At 41.4% G+C, this 24,279-nt stretch overlaps 1 protein-coding gene across 3 annotated transcripts; it reads right to left on the bottom strand.

Moving 5' to 3' along the window:
* Positions 1 to 706: 706 nt before the first annotated feature.
* On the bottom strand, positions 707 to 19,763 carry NAA30 (N(alpha)-acetyltransferase 30, NatC catalytic subunit). 3 transcript variants are annotated; one of them, XM_014947077.1, is made up of 5 exons: positions 19,634 to 19,763; positions 18,415 to 19,341; positions 10,874 to 10,997; positions 8,760 to 8,815; positions 707 to 1,961 (listed from the first exon to the last, which is right to left on the bottom strand). In XM_014947077.1, exons 2-5 carry the CDS (start codon positions 19,336 to 19,338, stop codon positions 1,824 to 1,826), a joined length of 1,242 nt encoding a protein of 413 aa, XP_014802563.1. In that variant the 5' UTR covers positions 19,339 to 19,341; positions 19,634 to 19,763; the 3' UTR covers positions 707 to 1,823. The 3 variants fall into 3 exon arrangements, with proteins under 3 accessions (XP_014802563.1, XP_014802564.1, XP_014802565.1); XM_014947078.1 differs by lacking the exon at positions 19,634 to 19,763 and having other exon boundaries at positions 18,415 to 19,468; XM_014947079.1 differs by lacking the exons at positions 8,760 to 8,815; positions 10,874 to 10,997.
* Between the last annotated feature and the right edge of the window lie 4,516 nt (positions 19,764 to 24,279).

The following is a 24,279-nucleotide window of genomic DNA, read 5'->3' as shown; positions in this document are numbered from 1 at the left end:
TCAAAAGCACAAATGGGGTTTACAAGCAGAAAACTCAGAAGGGCCGATTTCCGTTAAAAATCTTTATTTTCAAATACAACTCATAATTTGTACATGGTAAGAAACGTCCATCACCATGTGCGATTCGTCTGTGCAAAATAAGGCTTTCCTTTAAATCCAGTTTTCCTGCACAGGGCTCTTTTCCAAATGTTACTGGAAAAAAAAAAAAAAAAGAACCACCCATGACTCAAACCAAACCCTAAAAAAAAAGGAAAAAAAAAAAGTGTAGTAAGGCAAATCTGAAGAGTACGCTCAGCTACAGAAGAGTGGATTCACTGAGAGTTCATCCTTTTCACAGATTACGTAGGTTCTTCCACAAGTCAACTAATACCTTTGTTGTTCTTTTTGTTTCCAAAGTGAAAAAAACAAAAACCCAACTGATTCATAGAACTGGGCTATATGATCACGCTGAACAAGAAAGCCTAGACACTGTAATTACTGAAAAAAAAATTGATGGGTATTGATAAAACTTCTGTAAACCAAATTAAAGAAATGAAAAAAAAAAAGAAAGCTAAAAACAGAGCAAGAGCAAATGCAAGAAAGAGAGAAAGAGAGAGAGACAGAGAGAGAGAAGTCCTTCCCCGCTGCTTCGGTTTTGGAGGGGAAAAAATCCCCCAGCATCTCAGCTCATGTAAGTTTAGAGAAAATGAGAGCAGCTAAAAATGGATACAATACACCTTGAAATTTATTTCCAAGACCAAGAACCAAAGATTGAAGCATTTTAGAACACTGAAGCAAAGCAATCTGAATCTGAAAAAAAAAAAATTGTTCCAACTATCTTAAAATAGCTGTTTTTCAGAGCTTCTAGCAATAATTTTGATTAAATAAAATCATACCAATTTACATTAATTTTCTATATCTTCTTTTAAAAAGTCCCTCACTCTTTTAACGAAAAAAGTGCATCCAAAACCAGCAGAGGTTTACTGGTGACATCAGGTTCTCTTTTAGCAGCTACTCAAGGTTTTCAAAATAGCTTACACTTCTTGCTATAAGAAAAGAAGGGCCTTCCAAACCCTCGTTTGGGAGAAGTATCCAAATTATAAAAATCTGAAATAATTTATTATCAAATCCAGAATTTAAATAAAAGCAGAAATTTTCTTGCAAAGACAATTGAAGAAAGTAAAAGAATAAAAGCATGCACTCCAAACTTAGAGGTGAAGACAAATATACTTATCTATACAGGCACTGGCAGACGCAATTTAATTGTTACTGTTACTCATTGTAACACACACCCCACCCTACAATACATTTTTTCATTCACTAATCACTGAGGTACCAATATTTAAGAATGGAAAATTCAATATTGAAAAATAAAACCTAAAATTGAAGCCTTTTCCCAGAAAACTATGGCAATTTTTTGTATGAAATGTTAGTATACTTATAGAATTTTACAATCTACATTGGCTTTTTTTTTTTGTTTGTTTTTTTATTCCTGGAACCAAAAGTCGCGTTCCACAGACAGGTTCTTTGATAAAATGTTCACCGTGTTATGCAATACAGTCAGTAGACTTGCAAATGAATGAACATATCTTGGCTATCGACTGGCACATCTCGCTGGTACCAAAAGAACTCCCAAGTTTGAAACAATCGGTTTTTAATTCGAAACAAACGCGCCATGCCAAAGTGCAACAAATATGTGCGACACTCAATGAGACACTGACAGAAAGAGCTGCATGGAAATTACTAAGTCCACTCCTGCAAAGCAATTTTTGGACAAATTGCATTGCATGCAAAGGACAACTCTGCACTGTTGGGACGTCAGTCGCTTGATGGGATGGTGTCTTTTAACGCAGCCATAGTTTAAGACGCAGTGCATCAACTCCATTTAAATAGTATCTGAACAGCCTCTTGTCTCGCACAAAACCAAGGTTTTCATAAAGTTTCAAAGCAGACTTATTTGTGATTTCTGTTTCCAATACAACCTTTATGGAAAGAAAGAAGAAGAAAAAAAATATTAGGAAGCAGTTGCAATTACATGACTACTGAAGCAATTTCAACGTTTTTATTTAAAGGTACGCTTATTAGCAAGGAGTGGAATTAATTTTTTCTTGTCCTGACTTATCAAAGCAACCTCTCTCCATTCCAACATTTAAAAAAACTAGCAATTAATCAATAAGTGTAACTGTAAACCAATTCATATCAAGATTTTAGTTCTTTGCTACTCATTACCTAATAGCCAGGGTAAACACCAACCAACCAAACTCTAAACAATCTCTGCCTCCCAACATCCCCCTCCCCAAAAAAACCCACCAAAACCCAACCTACCAAACAGGTCAGGGGCCAAAACATACTTTGAATTTTGAATGGGCAACTGAACTTTTGCGTGTCACAAGAACTTGGCACACAAGCTTTTGTTTAGTCATTTAATATCTTTGACCTCTAATTGGACAGATTTAGCCCTAGATATACACTTCAGCATTCTACAACTGGCTGTCAGACCCAACATTTGCGATGAATATTTGTGCTCAACATGAGTATCCCAAACTCAAATCGGGGTGCAGGAAGAGAGAGCAGCTTTTTCCATCTTTTTCCCCCTGTGTTGGCAAGAGCCCAGTTGCAGAAAGGTCTGTCCAAGCTTAGACCAAACCCAAGCGTAAGAGTAATTGAAATTAAGCGAAGACTCAAAATCATCCCAGAAGTCTCAACTACGGGCAAAAAACTATACTGATAATAACAAGAAGTTAAATACAAAACTGCTAAAGTGTGTCACTCTGAATTGTTGTCCCACCTTCTCCCCAAATGCACTGAGCAGGGCCCTGGAACACCTGGAGCCCTGCACCCACTCCAAATGATAAACACTTGTTTTGCCTCTTTACTGTTGTCCCACTCAATTATTTAAAGATTCTGCTATTAAGGACAGGTCACGATTATGCAAGAACACAGGCTGAACTAATGAGCTGACCAGACTACGTACAGTCCCATGACAGCGTACATTCACATATTAAACAAGAGCTGATGGACACTGTAGAAAGACCATAGAATGAAAATACAGCCTAAGCAATTTCTGCAGCAAACCGGCGATTGCTGCCACTGCTAAGTCCACTGATGGCTATTTCTAAACCAGCATTTGATACCCTGCTCTGTGTAGTTAGAGCTATATACATAAAACTCCCTTAGTCCAAAAATAGTCATCTACCCCACCTCAAAACCCAGGGCTCCCTTTCCTTTCCCTCCCCTCCAATAAAAAGCAGGAAAACTGTTTAACCACTCCCTACCCCCTCAAAACTAGGAACAAAATCTTAGCCTGTATTTGTACAGTTAGTTTAATCAATCTACTTTATGGACCCTGTGCCCTCAGTGCCTTCAGCCTCGCATTTCCAGTCTCCCTCACCCCTTCTGCCAGCTCCCTAGGATTGTTGCTGCACTACTTCAAAAAGCAACCAGGCAGAAAACCTTCCCTTTTTCTCTCCCTATGGTTTGCTTTCCAAGGAGTGGCCAAGCCAACATAAAAGAGGGAGGCAGCCAGCAGTTAGACTGGTCACCTTCAGTAAGATTCTATGATCCGGTTAATGTATATATTTGACCATTACTCAAGTTTCAAGCCACTCTGACCACATTCCAATGGATAATTCACCCTCTGCTTCTCCAGCATAAGAATGTGTGAAAGAAAAGTAAATCTGGAACTAACAACTCAATGAACAACATACTCTGGGGGAAAAATAAGACCTAGAAATAGTTCATTTGCCAAAAAGGAACTAAGAGTCACACATTAAAGTATAAACAGTCAGAGTTCACAGTTTGTTGAATGTCCGCTCTTAAGACAAAGTAATTCAAGCCTCAGTCTTATGGCAAGAATTAGAGTTTGAATTTCTCTCACTGGCACTTCATAGAACATTACTATCAAGTCTTGTGGCTCGAGTGATTATTCTTAACATCCGTAATCCATTAAAATGGGTATCTATTAATTTATAGCAAGTTATGGTAGTAAAATAGTTTTCCTGAGAAGTGACGTTTTCTACATAATTATGTACGTTGTACAGCTTCTTAAATCAAATTAAAACAAAGCATTATGCCAAAGAGGAAATCTCCTGTGTAAATCCCCAGTGTTACTTGAAATCCAGCTACAAATGGCATTCGCTGTCATAAAAGGTTAGTAACCTGGCAGAGTGACACAACGAGTCTGCATTCAGCCTCGAAGTGCTGACAGCCTTCCAACTGTCTGCAGATCATTCAATTTAAGGGAGTGGTTAAATGTTGAAATTCAGGTTTGTTGGAATCCCACTACCTGAGTGAATGCTCATCCTGAAAGCAAACGCAAGAGATTTGCTCTGGTATTTCTAAGGAAGACTCAGCAAAATTCAAAGTAGTTCCCTGATCTCAAAGGGTTAGAGACGTGTTTCTGTTATCTAATAAGGAAACACACCCATATTTTATCCAAACTTCATTAGCTTTGTTTTATGAAGGATTCATCTCTTCCTGTGTGAGATTTTCAATCAAGCTGCAAACCTTCAATCATCACATTTATTTCTGGTCTCACAGGGTCTATTTTGTTGTACACATATGCCTGTTAAATCCTCTAATAACCCAAATGCATCCTCCCCTGGAGACCAGCAAAAGTCTGATTGGACTTAACAACATTTTCTGCAGAAGCTGCAGCTTTCTGAAGGCTGGTCCTTTCTCTTATGTCTTAAATTTCATAAACCTAACATTTTATCTCAACTCTCTAATTTTAATTGAGCTTAGAAGCAAGAAACCTTCTATAGTGAGAGCGGAGTGCAGTGTTTCTGGTTATTACATCTTCCTATCTAGAATTTATTCCTAAACTGAAGAAAAACGGAGAGGTCAAGCTTCTTCAGTTCAAACTCTGAATGAACTCCAGTCTAGAAACCAAGCCACAGAATTAATACAGCCAAACCAAATAAGCAAATGAAGGAAGGACCCTCTCAGCACTCACAGGAGAGGTTGTTACTCTTCCTCCTAAGTCTGGCAAGTTATGGGCACCTGCCCAGTGCCCTTAATCAGTTTAAGTGCCTCAACTTTTAAAGAAAGACAGCACTCAAAATATAACATTTAAAACTCTAAATGATTTGTAGCTTAAGAAAAAGCAGAGATTCCAATAGTTTGACAGTTTCAAATAGGATTATATAAAAATACACATTTAATTTTTCCAAGTGTGGGACTGAATTAAAGTGACACACCTACCGGTGTGGTCAAAAAACCTGACTTTACATCACCCTAAAGTCTCAATGGGAATTCAAGTTGCAACTCCTTTTCACATTCTACATTTTGCTTAAAAAAAAGCTCTTAGACATAGCCTTATTTTGATTAGTTACCAGGTAGCTGGTACATTATTTCAGTAATATGAATTGAATGAATCATATGCAGATTACTTACGGTCATTTGTTACAGATGGAAAACCTACACATGAATGAAAAACTCCTCCTTCCTAATAGTGATTAAGGGATGTTACAGTTCCACATGAAGGTCTACGCAGTATAATTTTTGAAAATTGCTTCTCAGTAAAAACTAAGCAAATGTACAAAACTCAAATAACATCCAAATAACATCAAATGTCTGAGAAAGTCACCAATGGTTAAAAAAATAAAATAAAAAAAAAAATCAAAGATCCCTCGAGTTTTGCAATGTTATATCCAGACACTCCAGCTCAAAGCATGTTATTAGGTACTTTCTTCAGGCTTAAAAGTTATTTCTAGTTCAACCACCCACCCCCAACATCTGATCACTTCCCTGGTTTCTATTCTAAAACAGGCCACGGCCAGCTCCATGGCCATCTCTTCCCCTCACTCAGATTCCACCCCAGTTAATTTACTTCTTCACTTACCCCACGGCTTCCTCAAGCCAGGAAACAACCCCTGGCTGGAAGGATATTGCCTCTTAGCTTTGAGGTGTGACATATAGCATAAACTACCTCTTAGGCAGCTGGCTGACCACTGAAAATCACTTGTTCCATAGGGCTGGCTTAGTTGATTCCCAGTAAATTACTTACAGGAAATAAAAATGTCCTTAATCACTAAAATATTGCAGCATACTTTGACATGCTACATCAGTAGTGATTTTTCAAGATTTTCATCTATGGTGCTGTATATATCCTCTATGTTTCAGGACTTAACGTTGATACCTCAAAAGTCCAATCTACGGTACTGAGAAATGTAACACACTGAACAAAGTATTTATCAGATTATATACCACAAGTTATTAAAATTAAGTACATTTACGGCAACTATTCCATAATTAGATTGAAGGGAAGAGTTCTCAAGCAGCCTTTGGAAAATTTTCATGACACGTACAGCTGCATATTCATGATCTTAATCCTATTCCGAGCAAGTTTCAGAAAATAGCAGATTTTTGAATTGCAGTTCATCTTATGTCAAGTAGCAGCATTTTTTTTTATTTTCATCATTTTATTAAGGGATGTAGAAAAGTATCTTAAGAGCAGCTGAGATGAGTAAACTATTTACACGCCTCACAAAGACTAATTATTGTAATGTAGTACTTTGATCAGCTCCAGGCATCAATTAAAAAGGCAAAAAACATTCTCCCAACAACTTTTGTTAAAACTGGTGAGGATAAGTGCCTTGGCTCTGTCAGACAGGGCTTTTAATGAGTGGCTAGCTGGATTTTTCAGATTCTGGTCATGACTGAAAGCTCAGCAATCCACCATTTGGTACAAGTAACCAACTTCATAGTATGTGTAAAAGAACACACTGTGTTCTCACTCTGTTTTCACTGTATGTGAAAAAGAACAACATAAATATATCAAATCAGTGTGGGTATGACTCTGCTGGCCGGCGTAGAAAGTCAGAAATATACTCTGCTTGCTCTCCGTGATTTCAAAATTCTGTGCCAGCACAAGGCTCTGCTGATGCAAAAGCCCCCAAGAAGCAGGGCATAATTACTTCAGAATCATCATCCCACAAACACGGTTACACAGTTTCCAAACTGGATCTGAAACAAGCCTGCACCCGTCCAGCACACACTCCAAGGAGCTTGAACTGCAGTGCCTTCGATTAAAGAGGGACATCAATAGTCTCTCAAAAACACCCCATGCACTTAGTACAAAGCATTTATACAGCACCAGAGATGAAAATCTGCCACTCAGACTTAATGAGGTCCTACTGCACACTAGCTTGTGATCCTTATCCCATTTATTTCATTTTTACAAAGATGAAAAGCAGTAAGGAGGACTCTTGGACTAATATTACAGCGGTAGAAAAAAAAGACAGACACAGGAGAGATCGTTAGGCGTACACCCGTTAGATAGTCCAATTTAGAAATGAAGTTACACGAGTTGCATGTACACAACACTCAGAAATCACATGGGAACTCTTGCAACCCTGGTAGCTTGAGTAGAAAAAGCCAGTTCTACTACTGACAGTAACAACAGTAGGCAATTCACTTCACTCCTCCGCATCTCAATTGTTCAACTGTGATGTGAACAGCGTGACACCATTCCTCAATCATTTTTAAATTTTTTTTTAAATCTTGAATACTCTAGCAATGGCAAATGAATTCAAGAACATAGTGGAATGCAATAGAAAAAGCAAACAAACAGCTTTTCTTGATTAGTTCAATGTAGGAAGTGGTAAAACAGATTAGAGCAAAGCATATTACATATGATACTAGAAGCAACAAGCCAAAACACAGAATTTGAAGAATTACAGAACTATCAGATTGCACTACACTGCCCGAGTCCAACTTAATTACGGGGGGAGGAGGAGAAGGGGGAAATAGACACCAGTAAGCAGAGGCATGAAGGAATCTGACAGGAAGAATAAATGAATGAAGTCAGAACACATGCAAGGATGCTGCAAGAGGCATAACACAACACGTGGAAAAATAAACAGAGTATGTGCCAGAAGTCCTGTGACACAAGTTGTAGTTTTGGATAAGAAACTTCACCATGTGGCAGGAGGAGAATTGAGGGAGCAGCTGAAAGGCGGTAACAGAGAGATCAAAGGGTCATTAACTCTGACACACTGAAATGGCACAGTGCTCACAAGGCAGGAACAAGCGAAAAATTGCATTGTACCGAGCAGATGAAAGTTAAAGGGACAGACAACTGGATGAAGGAGAATGGACATAGAGAAAGTTCTTCACAGGTTAGACATGGCACATAGTTAGTTGCTATATATATATGTATCTGTGTGTATATATATAAAATTAAAAAAAAAGATAAGGGATTCTGATCTGGCAAAAGGAAATACTGGTAACATATAGGCCAGAGAAAGTTTAACAGCCATTCAGCCACTTTCCTTCCAAGTTTTTGTTGACATTTTAAGTCATGAGAGTTCTGTTAGCACTACATAATACAGCTATACGCTGTCAGAACAGCCTGATGACTTGTTGTGATAAAACCCTATTCTGCAATACTACAGTACGTACCGTTCCAGTATCTCTGTGTTTCTGAAAATACAGAAGAACTACACACAATGTGCAAGTTACACTGGTCGGTAGCACCTTAAACTAGAGTCTTTGGAGGAAAACGTGCCTGTGACCAAAGGCTGTGACAGTTTGCAAAGTAAAGCAAAACCTGAAACACTGAACTTGAGCCCTTAAGACAAATTTAGAAAATCCTTCCCCTATTCGCACCATATGTTTTCCTGAAGTTATTTTTCCCTTTATTATAAAAGGAATAGCTTCTTACCAACCCACTCCCCACCTAAAAAAAGTCCTGTAGAAGAAAAACCTGTGAAATGAAGCCACATATAGGAGAATGCAAACCATTTACATTATGAAAGGTTTTGATTATAAAATCTTACCTCATCACAATCTCCTTCAACCATAGCATAAATAGCTTTCTTAACCAAGTTTGTACCTGAAATATAGATTTGAGTGAGTGTCAGAGTTGCAATGCAGAAGATGCTTGTTTATATACGACTTAACATGTGCTACCTACATGACATGAGGCCTGGGGAGAGCAGGGAGGAAAGAAAGAAAGAAAGAAGTTGCAGTCAAGTTGCAGTCTCAAGTTTGGACATTAAAATAATCCGTAAAGTTATCCAGAGACTCAGCTTGAGCGCAAGATTCTTCAACACAGGGATATTAGAAACAGGCTTCTATGTTTAACATGGTGTTATATATAGCCTTCCAAGATGTGATTCATTCCTTTTTGTTGCATTTAAAGTCAAACTCTGCTGGCGTGTACTTGAAGGACATTCATCTTCCAAGGGAATTTCCTCTTACTAAAACAAATACTTCTATTAGTAACAGAACTTATGAAACCACTTTCCTTGTGGCTCACTCCCATTTGGATTTGCTACTATCTACTAATATGGTTGAAGCTCTTCCCTTCCCCTTAGTCAAGCATTAATTTAATTTTTTATTGCTATTTTTCATCTATTTCACAACAGTTCTACAAATGTAATATCCCTACCTGTCTGTAGAATTGGGGTGAAATTGAAAGTTGATTTCAAAGTTATTAGTGGAAAAAACTGCTGTTCAATGAAATTGCATAAAATCTCACTTCCATAAGAAGGCTAAGGAAAAGGAAAAAAAAAACCCCAAGGAATCTAGAGAATGTTTTAAAGTATTATCAAAACTTTAATCAACTAAGATTTCTTGGTGAACGTACGACAAAACTGAACCACATTTAAAACAAATCTTCAGATTAACAGCATACTTTGAGAAACAGCAAGAAAGGTGGCAAATGTAGGAAAAAGTAATGCTAAAGTAAGCAAGGCCTTAAATGTAAATTCTATTTATATAATTCTAACATAATGAACTGACTAAAGTGAGGGAAAAATATTGCAGAGATTCTCATAATAACAGCATTAGTTCTTATTTACTCATGAGTCCAAGCACCTGCAATTAAATTATGGCAGGCTCCTTCATGACTCAGCTAAAAGGAAAGGAGAGACAGTGATTTCTCAGTATCCTCTTCCCTCTGCTCCCCTAGAGAAACCAACAATGGCTTTTGAATTGCACTGAAGGGGAAAAAAAATAAATAAATCCACACATGCTTCAATAGCCATGATAATACGCAGTTTTTGGAGGGTTTCTTTTTGTTTGTTTGTTTTTTAAGAGGAAAACAAACATAATGGTACCATTCTGTGAAGCACCACCATTTTTCCAATGCAAGTAATTTTCTGTCTTTAATCACAAAAGTATGAGCTGTTCAGTGTGAATGAGTGGTGATGCACATTTCTAGGCTTTCAAGCTGACGTCTACGTTTTAAGTTCAAAAATATATTACAAAATGTAATTTCACAATAACCAACACCAAAAAAACCCCAAGTTCCTTAAGAACAGATCTTTAATTAAGCCAACTTGGACAACTGGTGTTAAATGAAAATCCCTTCATCAGGGCAAAACCTGGTCAACAAGGGAGGGGAAACTCCCTGCCAAGAGTGATTTCTTTTATCGTGTAACTTCCCAACAAAATGCACCTCCGTTTCAGCCACTCAAATAGCCATACACAACTATTCTTCTTCACTTATTAATACAATAATGAGCTACATACATTCTCCCCAACGGGCAATATATGCATAATTGATAGGGGAAAGCCAAGGGATAAATCCACTGAAAAAAGATAGACTGAACATAACATAGAAACACAGTGATGAGGGCACATATAAAAATGCAAAGCAATTCCCTCTGTTGTTATGTGACAGAGGTAATAGGCAGAGGTAAGGGGCTGATGACTGCCTTTCTTTTCAGCTTTATCATATCCCAGATATAAATCTCATAGGGCATTTCAGGTTATTTTAATAAAATTTTTAAAAAGCCACTGGGGAGCTTGTGCGGTCGAGTAAGGCAAGGATGACAGACAAACCACCGCATCTAGAAATTCAGTTCTGCTTAAATCTTTATGACAGCTACAGTTACCCCAACTACAGGATTGAAGTAAGAAATAACAAAAAAAAGGCTATTCTTACCAATTCCTTTTCTTCTGTATTTGGAATCCACTGCTAACATGGCTATATAACCTCTGCGGAACATCTTTTTGTGCATATCCAGCTTGCAGACGATGGCACCTACACACTCCTCACCTACCATGGCCTTAAAGACAAACATACACGTATGCATTCTCAGTTCGTGATCTACAGAGCTGCCAAAAGTAGTAAACCAGTTCATTTCAAGTGAAACAGCCACACAAAATTTGTTTGCATAAAGTTATTAAAAAAAAAACAACTAAAAACATATTTTAAAAATGTCTCCAAAAGTATAAATAAGATTAAAGGATTCTTAATTCTTTATTACATTCAAATAAAGTTACAGTCAATTAATAACCAATGAATTGTCCTGGAGAGAACCACATTATTATTCCATGAAGTCTACAGGCAAAAACACGTGTGATAAAATGGAGCAGGGACGATCAAGTTAATGCATAAATCACCCTTTCACATGGCCTGCCACAGAGGTAAAAAAAATTCCATTCCTGTTCTACAGCAATCTGAATTTTTAGGTACAAGGGCTATGGTAGATAACACGCTTAATTTTTGTCTGCTTTTAATGTCAAGGCCACAATGGATCAGTGAAAAACGTTGCTATGTTTAATCTTTAGAAACTGTCATTTTCAGTCACATGACACCCAAAGAACAAATAAAAAAAGCACACAGTTAATTTCACACATTTTAACTATTCAGAGATTTCATTTGTTAAGGGCTATGCACTGACTGTTAATCCCAATGGTATTGTCACCAAAAGTGTGGTCAGGGAGATGTAGTTATTCTGAAATATTTAAGAAAAAAAACCACCAAACAAACCAGAAAGAAAAGAACTCCTCCCCAAACGCTTATCAAACTACTTGCACAACCACTGTGTTCACCAAAATTTTACCATGAAATGTATCAGAGAAAGACTGTAAGAAAAAACTAAGTCATATGTTAACTGAAAGATTAGGCAGCCTAAGAGATTAATGACATTATAACCTGCAGCAGTAAAACTGAATAATGCTGCAGAGTAGGACAGCATCCAAGTGGAGAATGAATTACTATTCATTCAGGAAAGACTGACAGAGATAAAAAAGAAACTCATAATTGTACGTATGGGTATATAAGTGGATCCACAGCCTTTGAGAGACCTGTATCTGCAGGGGGGAACTCGCCTTCAGCTCAAGGGAAGCAACTAACCTGGGACTGGAGCACATGATTGGCACAGGCATGTGCTAGCACCAGGGCTTGGGGAGAATCCAAATTTACAACAGCAAGACACTTCAAACAGAAAGGACTCTCCAAAGCCAGAGCTGGCCAGGCCTCAGTGCAGCCCACCTGCGAACCCACTTCTCCAAAGCCTATGGTATAGATCCTATAGCCTCCAGCCACCTCAACCTTTTCATATACAGCTTATAGGCTAAGACTCTACGGACAGAAGAGGCACTCCTGCAGGTCATATCACAGGCACAAACCCACTGTTATTTGGCCCAAAGAAGAATCTCATCTTCTAGCATCTCTATCTGGATGGTGGGTTATTAACCAAGTTCTCTCTCAACCAGCAGCTGTATCACAGGTGAAACGAAGCAGCCCAAGATGTAAGAGCTGCAGCTCCAAAGCTCTGCAAAGCAGCAGGATCCTAACACCATTTCTAATATAGTCTAAGCTCATCAGGCAAATATAATTATTGCTAAGTTTTTATTTGGCAGGAAACCACATTTTTGCAGTATCCAAGAACAACCCTGAACAATCTAAACAAGTGTTTTTTTTAAAATAAAAGCTGTATTTCAGTCCATTTAGATCACGCTGCACAGCCTCCAAGTAATCTTTCATTTGGTCTAAAACACAGTTTAATCCATAAAAAAATGAAAAGCTCTACTTAAACTAAAACTATGTATGCAAAGTGTCAGCTCAAGGCAAGTTTTGTATCTCGGCTCAGACCTGAGAAAACCAGGGAGTTAAATAAAGAGTATCATCAGACAGACTGTTCATAACATTGCTATAATTATGCAGAGCACCTAGATGTAATCTTATACCTCACTAAAAAAAAAAAAAAGCAGCACCGCAAACTAAACATGTTACAGTTGTGCTTTGCCCTGAAGTGAACACGTGCAAACTGTTGATTGTAACAGTCATGTGGAGAATTTTTAAGATTTTTTTTTTTAACACACTTCAAGAGTAGTGGCATTCTAGACTCTGAGTATCTGTGTTCTTTCTTGTTTAGAGCTCTTTTCAGAAAAGCTGTGTTCATTAATCATACGTTTAAAATGCTAAATGAACGGCAAAGAAATTTTGCTTCAGTGATCAAAGCAGCAAGTACCCCACTGGTTTTACCACTGTTGCCAGAGAGCTGAATAAAGTACAACTTTGTTACCAGTTCCTCAAACACTGAAATCTATTTCTCTGTCTTCAGGCAGGTAAATCTGCCAGTTCATCTACATTGTTCCACTTACAGAGGGAGTGCTGCGTTTCCACCTCAATTTGAGGTTTTTTTGTTGCCTTTCCTCTCCTTTCTCCTTCTCTCCAACCTTATCTAAAGCTGGAAATGAACTAGAATGCAATGTAAAACTTTGTAACTTAATTCCCTAGAGAAGGTTAAACTGTGTAAATAAAAAAAAGCCCAGACAGATACAGGGAGGGGAGAGAAAAAGTAGCTGCCACAGAACACAATTTATGAAAAGACAACCGTGGGCCAAATTTTCTTTTCAGGTATACGAGAGTACTTCTAAACATACGAGTTTCCACAAACAGAATCCAGCCCAAGTTACTATTATATATTATAAACCACATGGAGTACTAAAAAGATTTACTTCAATCGTAAGTCATTAGCAGGATTAACATACATGAATTCAAATCCAATATTTGCATCAACTTTGTTCTTAGGAATAAGTTTAAATGTTTAAAACAAACTAGATTTTAATATCTTCGTATTGCAACCATACCTAGAAGAGTTAGCACAGAAACGTCTGTAAATCAGCAAGAACATTACTTTTCACAAAATTAAACAATCGGCATTAATTTCATTAGCAAAAGATGGCATTAAGTCTGTCAGCCACAGTCTGAGTATGCATTTAATACCCAAATCCTGTGACATTTGTTCCCACTTAGAGAAGATTAAAACAACCAACTAGCCCCTGAAAGAGAAATATTTTGCCATTCAAATGCAGCAGAACCTGCGGGACTGCAACTCAGCTTCCCTTTCGCACACGCACCAAAATCCATCCCAAAGTATCACAAAAACAGCTCCGTATGAACCCTTTGGCTTATGTTCAGCCATGGTGTTACTGAACGCCACTAGAAGATACATTTAGGGTGATGGTTTTAAGCTAAAGTCCGGAGGTTCAGTCAGAGCTCTTTAGGATACTGGGCAAATCACTAAATTGCTCTGTTTCCACTCCCTGTCATTCCCTCCTGCGCAAGGGCAGAGCCAGAGTAACTCCACGTTACACACTCCGATGCTGCAATGACTGTGAAGTTTTCACAAAGCCTCTGACAGCAAGTAGCAGCACAGCAAACCTGTCTCTGAAACCACCACCCTACCCACGGGGACACTGGAATACAGAGTTGGCAAACTGGGAATGGATCTTACAGAATTTCCTCCCGCGTCTGCCACGAGGTTAGGAAGTTTCCTAACTTTCCTGGTTCTTTTATGCCCCAAATTTTCCACAACTTAAAAAAACAGGGGCGATGTCTTGCAAGTCTTAACTTCAACGTGAAGTATGCTTAGAGTCTTGAATAAAATCCAATTAAAAAAAAAAAAAAAGAAAAAAAGGCAAAGCATTAGTATAAAACAAGATCTTAACTGCAGTCATTTAGGATTTACAACACATCTAAAACCACTTACATGGAATTAATAGGTTATTTTTAAACTTGTGAAAGTTTAAATTATAAATGCTGCTATAGCTAGTGGCAAAGTTAAGAACCCAATAAAAGCACAGATTTGCCAGATTTTTCTTAAAAGGCAGCCGAGTGGTGCAGTATTGGGAATTACAGGAGAGGTTACAACACTCAGCCAGGACTCTGCTTTTATTATATCCTGTCTTATCCAAACTCTGGCAGAGAGCAAGGTTTCCTAAGATCACCTCTCCCACGCTAAAGTATTTTGAAAACAATTTTCTGAAATATTTAATGTATCAGTTCAGAATGGAAGTTTCAGAACTTTAACACTGCTAAGACTACACACTTTAAAAGGAAGCTACAACTTTGAAAATGCATTTACAATGCACATGGAGACAAAGCTGTACTGATACTTAAAAATGCTTCACGTGAAACAAACGATACCCCTTTCCTCTATAATTTTTTGAGAGGGGAGTGGTTATAATAGGTAATTTGAAGATAAATTGGGCAGAGCTGACAAAGCTCCTGGGAATAAGTAAGAACCAGGCATTTACGAGGCATTCACACCTAGCACACAGTGTGAACCTGCTCTTCCAAAGCCAGGAGACACCCAAATTTAAGCAGACAGTTGCAATTTATGGAGGAGGAGATTAATTGCCTTGCAACACCTCAGATAATACAGCAGCGTAACACAGAGGAACTGACCATCACATATTCCCAACTTGTTACCTCTAAAGTCAGGAAGACAGTTACAGAGATGAATTTGACGTTGAAGTGAAGAGGTTTTGAAGACTCTTAGTATCTCCAGGTCCTTTTAAAGTGGAATATGAACTTTTTTGAGTGTACAGTTAGGAAGTGGTTTGATAAAGCAACACAATGCTAGTGACTAGTTAGGATTGGTCCTATGCCTTCCCTCCAGCTGTGCATTCTCATCACCTCTTCCCTCCCACCACCACCAGTGCCAGTGACATCCTACTACTTTGGAGCCTTAAACCAACAGAAACCTAACCCTAAAACATATACACGTGCACTTAGAAATATATGTTGGTGATTGGAGGGCTACTTTGGCTTCCCAAATTGGAGAAATCTGAGGGTTGGCACAGGCCAGGAAGAGGCAGTTGAGCAGAAGAGCAAACAGCCCTTTTTGTGGCACCAGCCGTTAGAGCAACGGTGCACCTCGGGAAGGCCAAGCCAAAACTCAACAAGTTTCAAACCCATGAATGATCACTGTCAGGAATAATTGTTAATAATGCCCCCAGAAAACAGCTCTGCATTGCCAGGTATCCAAAATGCTAGATAGCAAAACGATGGTCTTTAAGATGGTTTACTGAATAATTACCAGCAAGGGACAATTGCTGATCATTCATGGAAAATACACGTCCCACCTTCAAATTTAAATGATGTTAGTATTTTCCCTTCACGTGTTGAGAAAGGGAAAGCAGCCCATGACAGTGCAATGAAGAGAGGTGAGTTTGTGTTGGAATATTTTTCTAAAAATGGTCATGTAAAGGAACTGATTGAATCCCTACAGATGACTTTTTTTTTTTTCCAAATACAATCAAACTGCAGTCTAACCCCTCTTCCTAAAACCAATTGAAAGCAAAACAAAACCTGAAACCAGAAGGGTGTGAGGCCACAAGGCATTAAAGACCAATGATTCTGTGAGATCAAGCACTATGCTTCTGTTCACCATCCTGACACTGTTCTTGCTAATTGGAATATGCAGTCCCCGACTGAGGATAAATATTTTACAGACACTTATGAGACAGAAGTAGTTCAGGAATCCATTAACTGCAGGAACAAATTAAATTTTATAGAACAGAAAGTCTTCAAGACAATCTCTAAAAAACAAATCTTAAAAACACTAAAACCAGTCACAAAAAACACCCATCAAATTTGACTCAACATACCACACGAGCTTCAAATTATTAAGTAGATAACAATTTGCTAACAGCTTTAGACATTCATAGCCACATATTCTTCTCTACAGTTTTATGTACTTCAGATTGTTCCACCCTTCAAAAAAAAAAGGCAAATTGAGTAGAATGACACAGAGTTCAAGTAAAGTTTTGTTGATTCTTCAAGGCTATGAAAAAAGAAGCTGTCACTATAAAATAAGCTTAAGACACTTTTTTTTTCCTTGAGTAATACCTCCTTCTTTGAATGCACTTGTTAAAAATAAATATTAGAAATCTTCTGGTTTAGTGCTCTGTCAAACAACTTGCCATTGCTCTTTCCCTAACAATATTCATAAGTTACTCCCTGACAAAAAAAAAAAAAATAAATTGTTTTGGCATTACCAGCGATACACTTGATGCTGACAGTATGGACATTTGTAGTTCACAAGCATGTCTTTTCAGTATGAGTTAAATCACACACATAACTCAGTGCTTGAAAAATACCATTCTGCTCTGATCAGCATCCTTATAATGGCAAACATGACTTTGCATGAAACAATGTTTTCAAGTCTTTTTGTATTTCTATTTTGTTCCAGAAGGTAATGCTTTGCTCAACTTCATATAATCCTACTGTATTCCCTCTTCAGGGTTTTAAGAGGCACGGTTCTGGAAATCCTTCTATAAATCATATAAATCCTGCTATAAATTATACCAGACCCTAAACCAGGAACATTCAGGAAGTTTAAGGCCAGATGGAGTCCATTAGTCTCACCTCCTGTACTCATATCCTATTAAAATTTTACAGAGATACTCCTGAATTGAAGGGTGTCTTGGCTCCTACTAAATTATACCTTTCAGAGAAGGGACCAGCCTTGATTAAAACATCAAGAGAGAAGAATTCATCATTTACCTTAGCAAGGAAGTGCCATACACTCCCATAAATGTTCTGTTTTGCAGACGTAACTTTTCCTATGAGTAAATCAAACACAGCTAAACTCCCACTATGCACGTATACCCCTCAGGCCAACTTACACTCAGTTTCATACACCTGTGGACAGATTAGCATCCTAAAAGCATGCTTTTCAACTGACGCACAAGTTTTTTCCATAAGAAATGCTAAACATTTCAAAAGACAGGGTGACAGCTTAATCAATCTTCTCAATAGTGCAGCAGGAAGAATATAAAACTTATAATACATCATTAGAACAGCAAGACAATCTAAGCAGCACAAGAATTTCTGCATGCTGCATACACTACCTCACCTGTAAGCAGCAATACAGTGGTACTTGTCTTTTTTAAAGCTAGTAGATCAAAAAGTCTACAAAACCTTTAACAGTGTCTCTCCATGTATCACTTAACATTTATATGCTAGCCATGCTGAAGTCTGTTTCAAAACCATTGTGCAAGAATTACTAAGCACTCATAAGACTCTAGTGGGCCGAGTACTTTTTAAAATACAAACCTAGGAACTGAGACGGAATGATAAAATGCACTACCAAAGGTCACAAAAGTCAATGTCAAAACCAAGATTAGAAGCCTTGAATTCCTGGATCCTAGCCCTGTGCTCAAACCTTCAAACTTAAAACATCTATTAACGAAATGTAGGAACTTCAGCTGTATGCTTTACTTATACATGCACAGGTCACAGGGGGACTTCATTAGGAAGACGGGTACTTCCCCCAAAGCTTGGCCTTATCCACAAAAAAGATTATTAGACGTATTTCCACAAATGTCAACCCTTTAATCCTCTCCTCCCCAGCCCCAAACCACTCCCCAAGTTCTGCCCTCCCTGCCCCCTCTGACACTTACCAAAAAGCAAAGTTGTGGCCAGTTGTGGATAAAATACCTATATGTGTAAATGGAGTAGGGTTCAGACAGATCTTTGGTGATCAGTCTCATGATATCGGGCATCTGCAGCTCGGACTCATATCGGACGTATCGTATCGTTAGGTCCTCCTCGGGCTGAGAGTCCGTTCCCGAGCCTTTCAAACTGCAAGCTGCTGTTAAGGACCTGGAGAGTAGCAGCAGGGACTCCTCCTCCTCCCCTCCTTCATCCCCCTCCTCCTGCTCTTCCTCCTCCAAGCCAGTCCCTCCTGCCAGTCCATTGCGGGCTGCAGTCTTAGCAGCAGTTGTAGTTGTGGCAGCAGGCTGGCTCCTGTCCCCTGTTGCTGCTGCTGGGGGAGAAGGAGGAGGAGAGGGTGCAGTCCTTCCCTGGGGAGGGAGGTGGTTGGTAAGGGAGGATGAGCACGGTGCTGTGGTCGGGGGCGATGACTGCTGCTGCTGTCCGGAGCCCATTGTTTTGCTGGCTCGCTTGTTCTCCAGCCCCTCGGGGGCTGCCCCTGCCTCCGAGCTGAGGATCTTGCTCTTGAGGGAGGCCCGCAGGTGCCGCAGCTCGGGGCTGATGAGGCCGTTGAGCTGGTGGTTGTGGTGCGGGGGATGGTGGTGGTGATGGTGGAGGCGGTGCTGCTGCGGCCCCCCCTTGCCGCCGTCGCTGCCTCCTCCTCCTCCTCGCTGCTGCCGCTCCCGTCCGCCCGCGGGTCCCTCCTCTTCCTCCTCCTCCTCTTCGGCCTCCTCGTCCTGGGCCCCGGTGCAGGCGGCGGCGGCAGCAGAGGAGGTGGAAGAGGAGGAGGAGGAGGAAGCAGCCCCCCCTCCTCCTCCTCCTCCGGGGAAGGGGGAGAGCGTGTCCCCCTGCGGGGAGAGGACGCTGCTAGGCCCCGGCGGTACCTCGGCCATATCCTACGGGAGAGACCGACACAAACCCACCCAGGAGGAGGGCGTCAGACCAGACGGGAGCGAGGGGACGGAGGCGGCGGCCTCACGGGCCGCGGTCGGGGTTGGGGAGGGGAGAGTGGGGGGGGGCGCGAACAAAGGCAGAGACGGTGCCCGGGCCCCGCCTCGCCGCCCCGCCGCCGCCTCTTCCTGCTGTCCCGTTCCCCCCGCCGCCGTCGGCGGGGCCCTTCCCCGGTCCCTTACGGGCCCCGGGCGGCCACCCGCCGCGGCCTCCCCGCCCGCCGCCGCGGCCACTCACCCCCGCGTCTCCTCAGCGCCGCGGCTCCCACTCTCCGCTCATCCAGCGGCCGCCAAGCGCGGCCGCCGCTGCCGTAACCCGCCGCCAAGTTTCCTGTCAGCCCTTACGACACTTCCTCCCTTGGCGGCGGGGCCTAGCGACGGCGGGGCGGGACTGGGGGAGATGGCGGGGCCCAGCCGCCCTCACGCTGCCCGTCCGGTCCCGCCACCCGGAGCCCGGCGGCTTTGCCCCGCAGGGTCCCGCCGCCCCCGCTGGCCGGCCAGGGGGAGTCGGGGCACCCGCTGCCCGAGCTTCTGTGGGAGTCGCGGCCTGCCCGATGGAGGCTGGCACTGGGGTCAGGCTCCGGCCTATGGGGCGGCGCGGGCCTAGGCCGGTGTGCGGTGTGGATCCTCTGGCGACGGCACCGTTGCCCTCAGACGTCTCCCTTTGCTGCCTCCCCTGCCCATACTCACACCCTACAAGATGCTCACACGAGTGTTTGTGATTTGATCACCCCAAGGCTGACAGGGCACAGGCACTGCCCACAAGGACGCTGCCAGCAGTGTTGAGTCTAGGGGTGGGCGCCAGCAGTGTTCTGGTGAGACTGGTGCGGATCAGGGCAGAGGGCAGGAGTTGGGGCTCCTCTTTCACAAAGCAGCGTGAGAGATGTCTTTCCTCGTCTGGGTAGGCAAAGGCTGGCCTTGGGATTCCCACAGATAACAGTAGAAACTCAGCAAAGCTGAAAGAAGTAGTCCCAAATGGCCCAGTTTCTCCACTGCTGTTCTGCGTTCAATAATCTCCATTTTAAGAACACGCTACTAGATCTCATAGCAACAAAGGAGTCCTTTAAATCTGAGGCATCCATTAAAATACACACACGGCCCCTCTAAGTGCAGAGAAATAGTGGGTTCTTCCTTTCCTCACATGAAAGCTTTGCAGGGCTATTTCAAGACCTGCTCATTTTCATTTGCTACAGTTATTTTTCAAGGAAGTGACAGGTCTGGACTTAAAAGGAAAATCCAGCAACTACTCTACATGTCCTAACAAGGTTCTTTAATTAGGAAGAAAATAGACTGTGGGGTTACAGGCTTCCGTTTATGAATTGCTGAGTTCTGAAGTCAAGTAGGAAAAGAGCAAAATACCTATTTGAAAGCGAGTGAATTATAAGGCTTTTATTCAAAGTAGTTACTGACAGAAATACTTAATTTTTTTTGAGAATGAAATGGGACTCGGTATTCTCTTATTTATTCTTTTCCAAGACTCCATTTAGAAAAACAAATGCATATTATCCCTATTTATGTACCATGGAAAAAAGCCTCTTTTATGTGCTCTCTGACACACTGGTAACTTTGTGTTTTCCTTCCAATACCTGTTGAACCACTTCCAAACGCAGAAGGTCCTAGTTCTGATGTTGATCTTAACAGTTCCTTGTCCATAGTTAGGGTCTGTTGGACCAAAGGCAGACGTGGGTAGGACAGACACCTCTGAGCTGGTGCCTTTTATTCCCCTTAATGTCGATGGAGAGGAAAAGACGCTGCTGTGGTGGGATTCGGCTTGCCCTAAAGTAGATTTCTTAAGCAGATGAGGTGAATTGTGCTTTGGAGGTCCCATCATCCCATTAAAAAAAGGGAATTCAACATAACCTGTTCAACTTAGACGGATACCCCCTCCATCACTCTCTGAAGTTGTGTGGAAGGTGTCCTACGGCCTCTGTTGAGATGTTCTCGGTCTGGGTGCCTACTGTACCTCTGCGTTGTCTTATTTCTTGTCTTTATTATGACAACAGCTGCTTTTCAAAGGGATGTTCAGAACCAGAAATGGCACCTTTTTCTTAATGGCTTGAAGTGCGTTTTTTCCCTTAGGTTTCCTCTCACTGTTTTTTGAACCCTTGAGCACCCTCTTGCTGTTGCAAACCACACCTTCTGAAGTAGAGATGGGGCTCGAACACAAGCCTCATTGTTTCTACTTCTTTGTTCAGTAACTCTGTGACCTTGGGGGTTTCTATGGCTAATTTATTTGTTAAGAAAACAACACACACTTAGGGAACTCTTCCTGTATTGTTGTTATCTATGAAAAGAAAGGGAGCTGTTGAAGGCCTTCCTCTTTTTCTCCTCAGTGTTTAAGGCAAGTACCTAGACATGGATTTAGCTTCACAGTTGCTCTATCTTAGATCTGAACTCAAGGAATCCTTGGTGGAAAACAGACATCTAAATGTGCCGTGTTCCCTGTCATAATAAAGGTCACATCCCAGCCGCACCAGAATAAGGGTGTTGGAGACAGAATATTGATTTATACATAATCTGGGCAATAAACAGTAGGAGCAGGTCTGTGCCTAACAAAGAAGCATTCTTTTTTTTTTTTTTTTTCTTTCCTCAAAGAAGAGGAAGTAGTTTGACGTAAGCGTTCGACATGGAAGTAGAATTCCTCCCAACTAAAAGTTCTCCGTTGTTCTTTACGTATCAACAATGATTCTTTAAAACAGTTACCCAGCATGTAACAGTGACCATGTTACTTGAACTCTGGATTCAGCAACAAATCAATAATAAAACTGTGTCTTTCTTTCCTTTCCAGTTGTCCCGTTCAAAAATAAATGAGATATTTTAGAACCTGATTTTTCAGGTAGTCAGGTAAAAGTTTTTCATGGGCCTTGTCAGTGTTGTGGCCCTGAGGGCATCCCCCTTCCTGGGGGTCTGCTCATTTGGCCTTTGGGACAGCTTTGAGGTAGTACAGTTGATGGCCAACCAGCACGACCATGTGTGCTTCACCTCACACTTGCCCCATCACCGTGGAGTTGTCTGGCCATCTGTACTCTCAGCTGAACCTGGTCACTGTCACCAGAGCTTCTCTGCTCGCTTTGCTCAGGTACCATTGGGCTGTGCCTTTGTTGGTGAGGTCACCCTGCTGTCCTCACCTTTTCCACCCAAGCCTACCTTGCTGTCACAGTTGGTCCCCGGCTCCCCTTCCCTTCTGGAGCAGCGTCCAACGTCCCTGTTCCTTGGCAGCCTGGTGTAAGAGCACGCCTGCACCCATGGAGGGATGCAGGGGTGGAGAGCAGGGGTCCCAGTGCTAATTCCCTTGTCGTCTTTGTAATCCTTTAAGGATTAGAATGGGTCCAGAGAAGGGCCACAAAGATGATCAGAGGGCTGGAGCACCTGTCCAATGAAGACAGGCGGAGAGAGTTGGAGTTGTTCAGCCTGGAGAAGAGAAGGCTCTGGGGAGACCTTATAGCAGCCTTCTGGTACCTAAAGGGGGCCTTTAGGAGAGATGGGGAGGGACTCTTGATCAGGGAGTGGAGCAATAGGATGAGGGGTAATGGTTTTAAACTGGAAGAGGGGAGATTTAGATGAGATACCAGAAAGAAATTCTTTACTGTCAGGGTGTTGAGACACCGGAACAGGTTGCCCAGAGAAGCTGTGGCTGCCCCATCCCTGGAGGGGTTCAAGGCCAGGCTGGATGGGGCTTGGAGCAACCTGGTCTGGTGGGAGGTGTCCCTGCCCAGGGCAGCGGGATTGGAATTCGATGATCTTTAAGCTCCCTTCCAATTCTAACCATTCTATGATTCAATGATCAAGAGAGGGTATGAACAAGTGCCCAGGGTGCGCAGGTTCATGAAGTGGCCTGCTGCTAAATATTTGCAGTTTTAGTACTTTGGGTGCTGCACTTGTGCCCCTGTGCTGGGGCAAGACCTGAACTAGCATCTCCCCAGGGCCACACTGGCTACTCTGGCTGAGCTATAATCTCTTCAGAGCTCAGCCATGAACTGTGTGGACAAAGACCATGTCATTCAACTAAAGCAGCCTTGGCTTTGGTCCACTACATATACAAATACCAGATGATGGCAAAGATGGACATGCAAGTCTGAATTTTCTACGCTGAACATTTAGAGAGGCAGAGGTGGAAATTCCAGGTCTGTCCAAGTTCCTGAGGCGGCAAATATAGAATTATATAGAAATTTTACAAGTTTCTAGGCAAAGAAAAAGTGGAAATCAGTAAAAACAAAGCGTATTTGTCTGTATCAAATAGTGTTCTTTGGCTCCTACTGAGGAAACTGGTTGTTTAACAGTAGGATTCGTGCTCAGAGAGGGAATCTTCCACGTAAAATGGTCAGTGTGGAAAAACTGTGGCTTAGAAAGTGTTGTAACAAAAGAAATCACAAGAGGGTAGTGTTGTACAGCGCTCCAGCCTCTCTGCAATTCCCACAGCAATGACCCTGTGCCATAAATCCACTTTATTTTACCAGAGGAGGAAGATAGGAAAATCACTGCCTGCATCTCTTGTGACAGCAGTCCCTGGGAGGATGACATTTTCCTCCGTGCGATACAAGGACTTGTAGTGTCAGGATCAATACAGCAGCAGAATTGCCACCTCCACCTTTGTAGCTATGTTGAAGCCAAGTGTGAAATGACAGTGAGAGAGGTTTGACAGGTTAAAAAAACCCAATAAAACCCAGAGATCTGTGAAGAATGAGTCTATCATGACAATATTTATTCTATTTCTTGGTCTTACCTTTTTTTTTCCTACCGCAGATGAAATCCTTGATAACTAAAGTTGATTTCTCTCACCCATCACAATGGCAAGAAGAAATCATGACTCAGCAGGAGGAGTAAAATGTGTGTTGGGAACCTCATTCAAGAATGCTCCTTCTAATAAGGAGCTCTGGAGCTTTT

This window comes from Calidris pugnax, unplaced genomic scaffold, assembly GCF_001431845.1.
Source record: "Calidris pugnax isolate Ruff unplaced genomic scaffold, ASM143184v1 scaffold127, whole genome shotgun sequence".
In the NCBI taxonomy this organism is placed as follows: Eukaryota; Metazoa; Chordata; class Aves; order Charadriiformes; family Scolopacidae; genus Calidris; species Calidris pugnax.
The sequence above is the reverse complement of the archived record's forward strand: the minus strand, read 5'-3'. Positions and strand labels throughout refer to the sequence as shown.

Bases quoted from the DNA above. Each gene is read 5' to 3' on its own strand.
- NAA30 (XM_014947077.1), bottom strand. From the start codon at position 19,338: ATGGCCGAGGTACCGCCGGGGCCTAGCAGCGTCCTCTCCCCGCAGGGG. The intron at 8,816-10,873 runs GTAAGAATAGCC...TCTATATTTCAG, and splicing joins ATACAGAAGAAAAGGAATTG to GTACAAACTTGGTTAAGAAA. The intron at 1,962-8,759 runs GTAAGATTTTAT...CTTTCCATAAAG, and splicing joins TTGAAGGAGATTGTGATGAG to GTTGTATTGGAAACAGAAAT.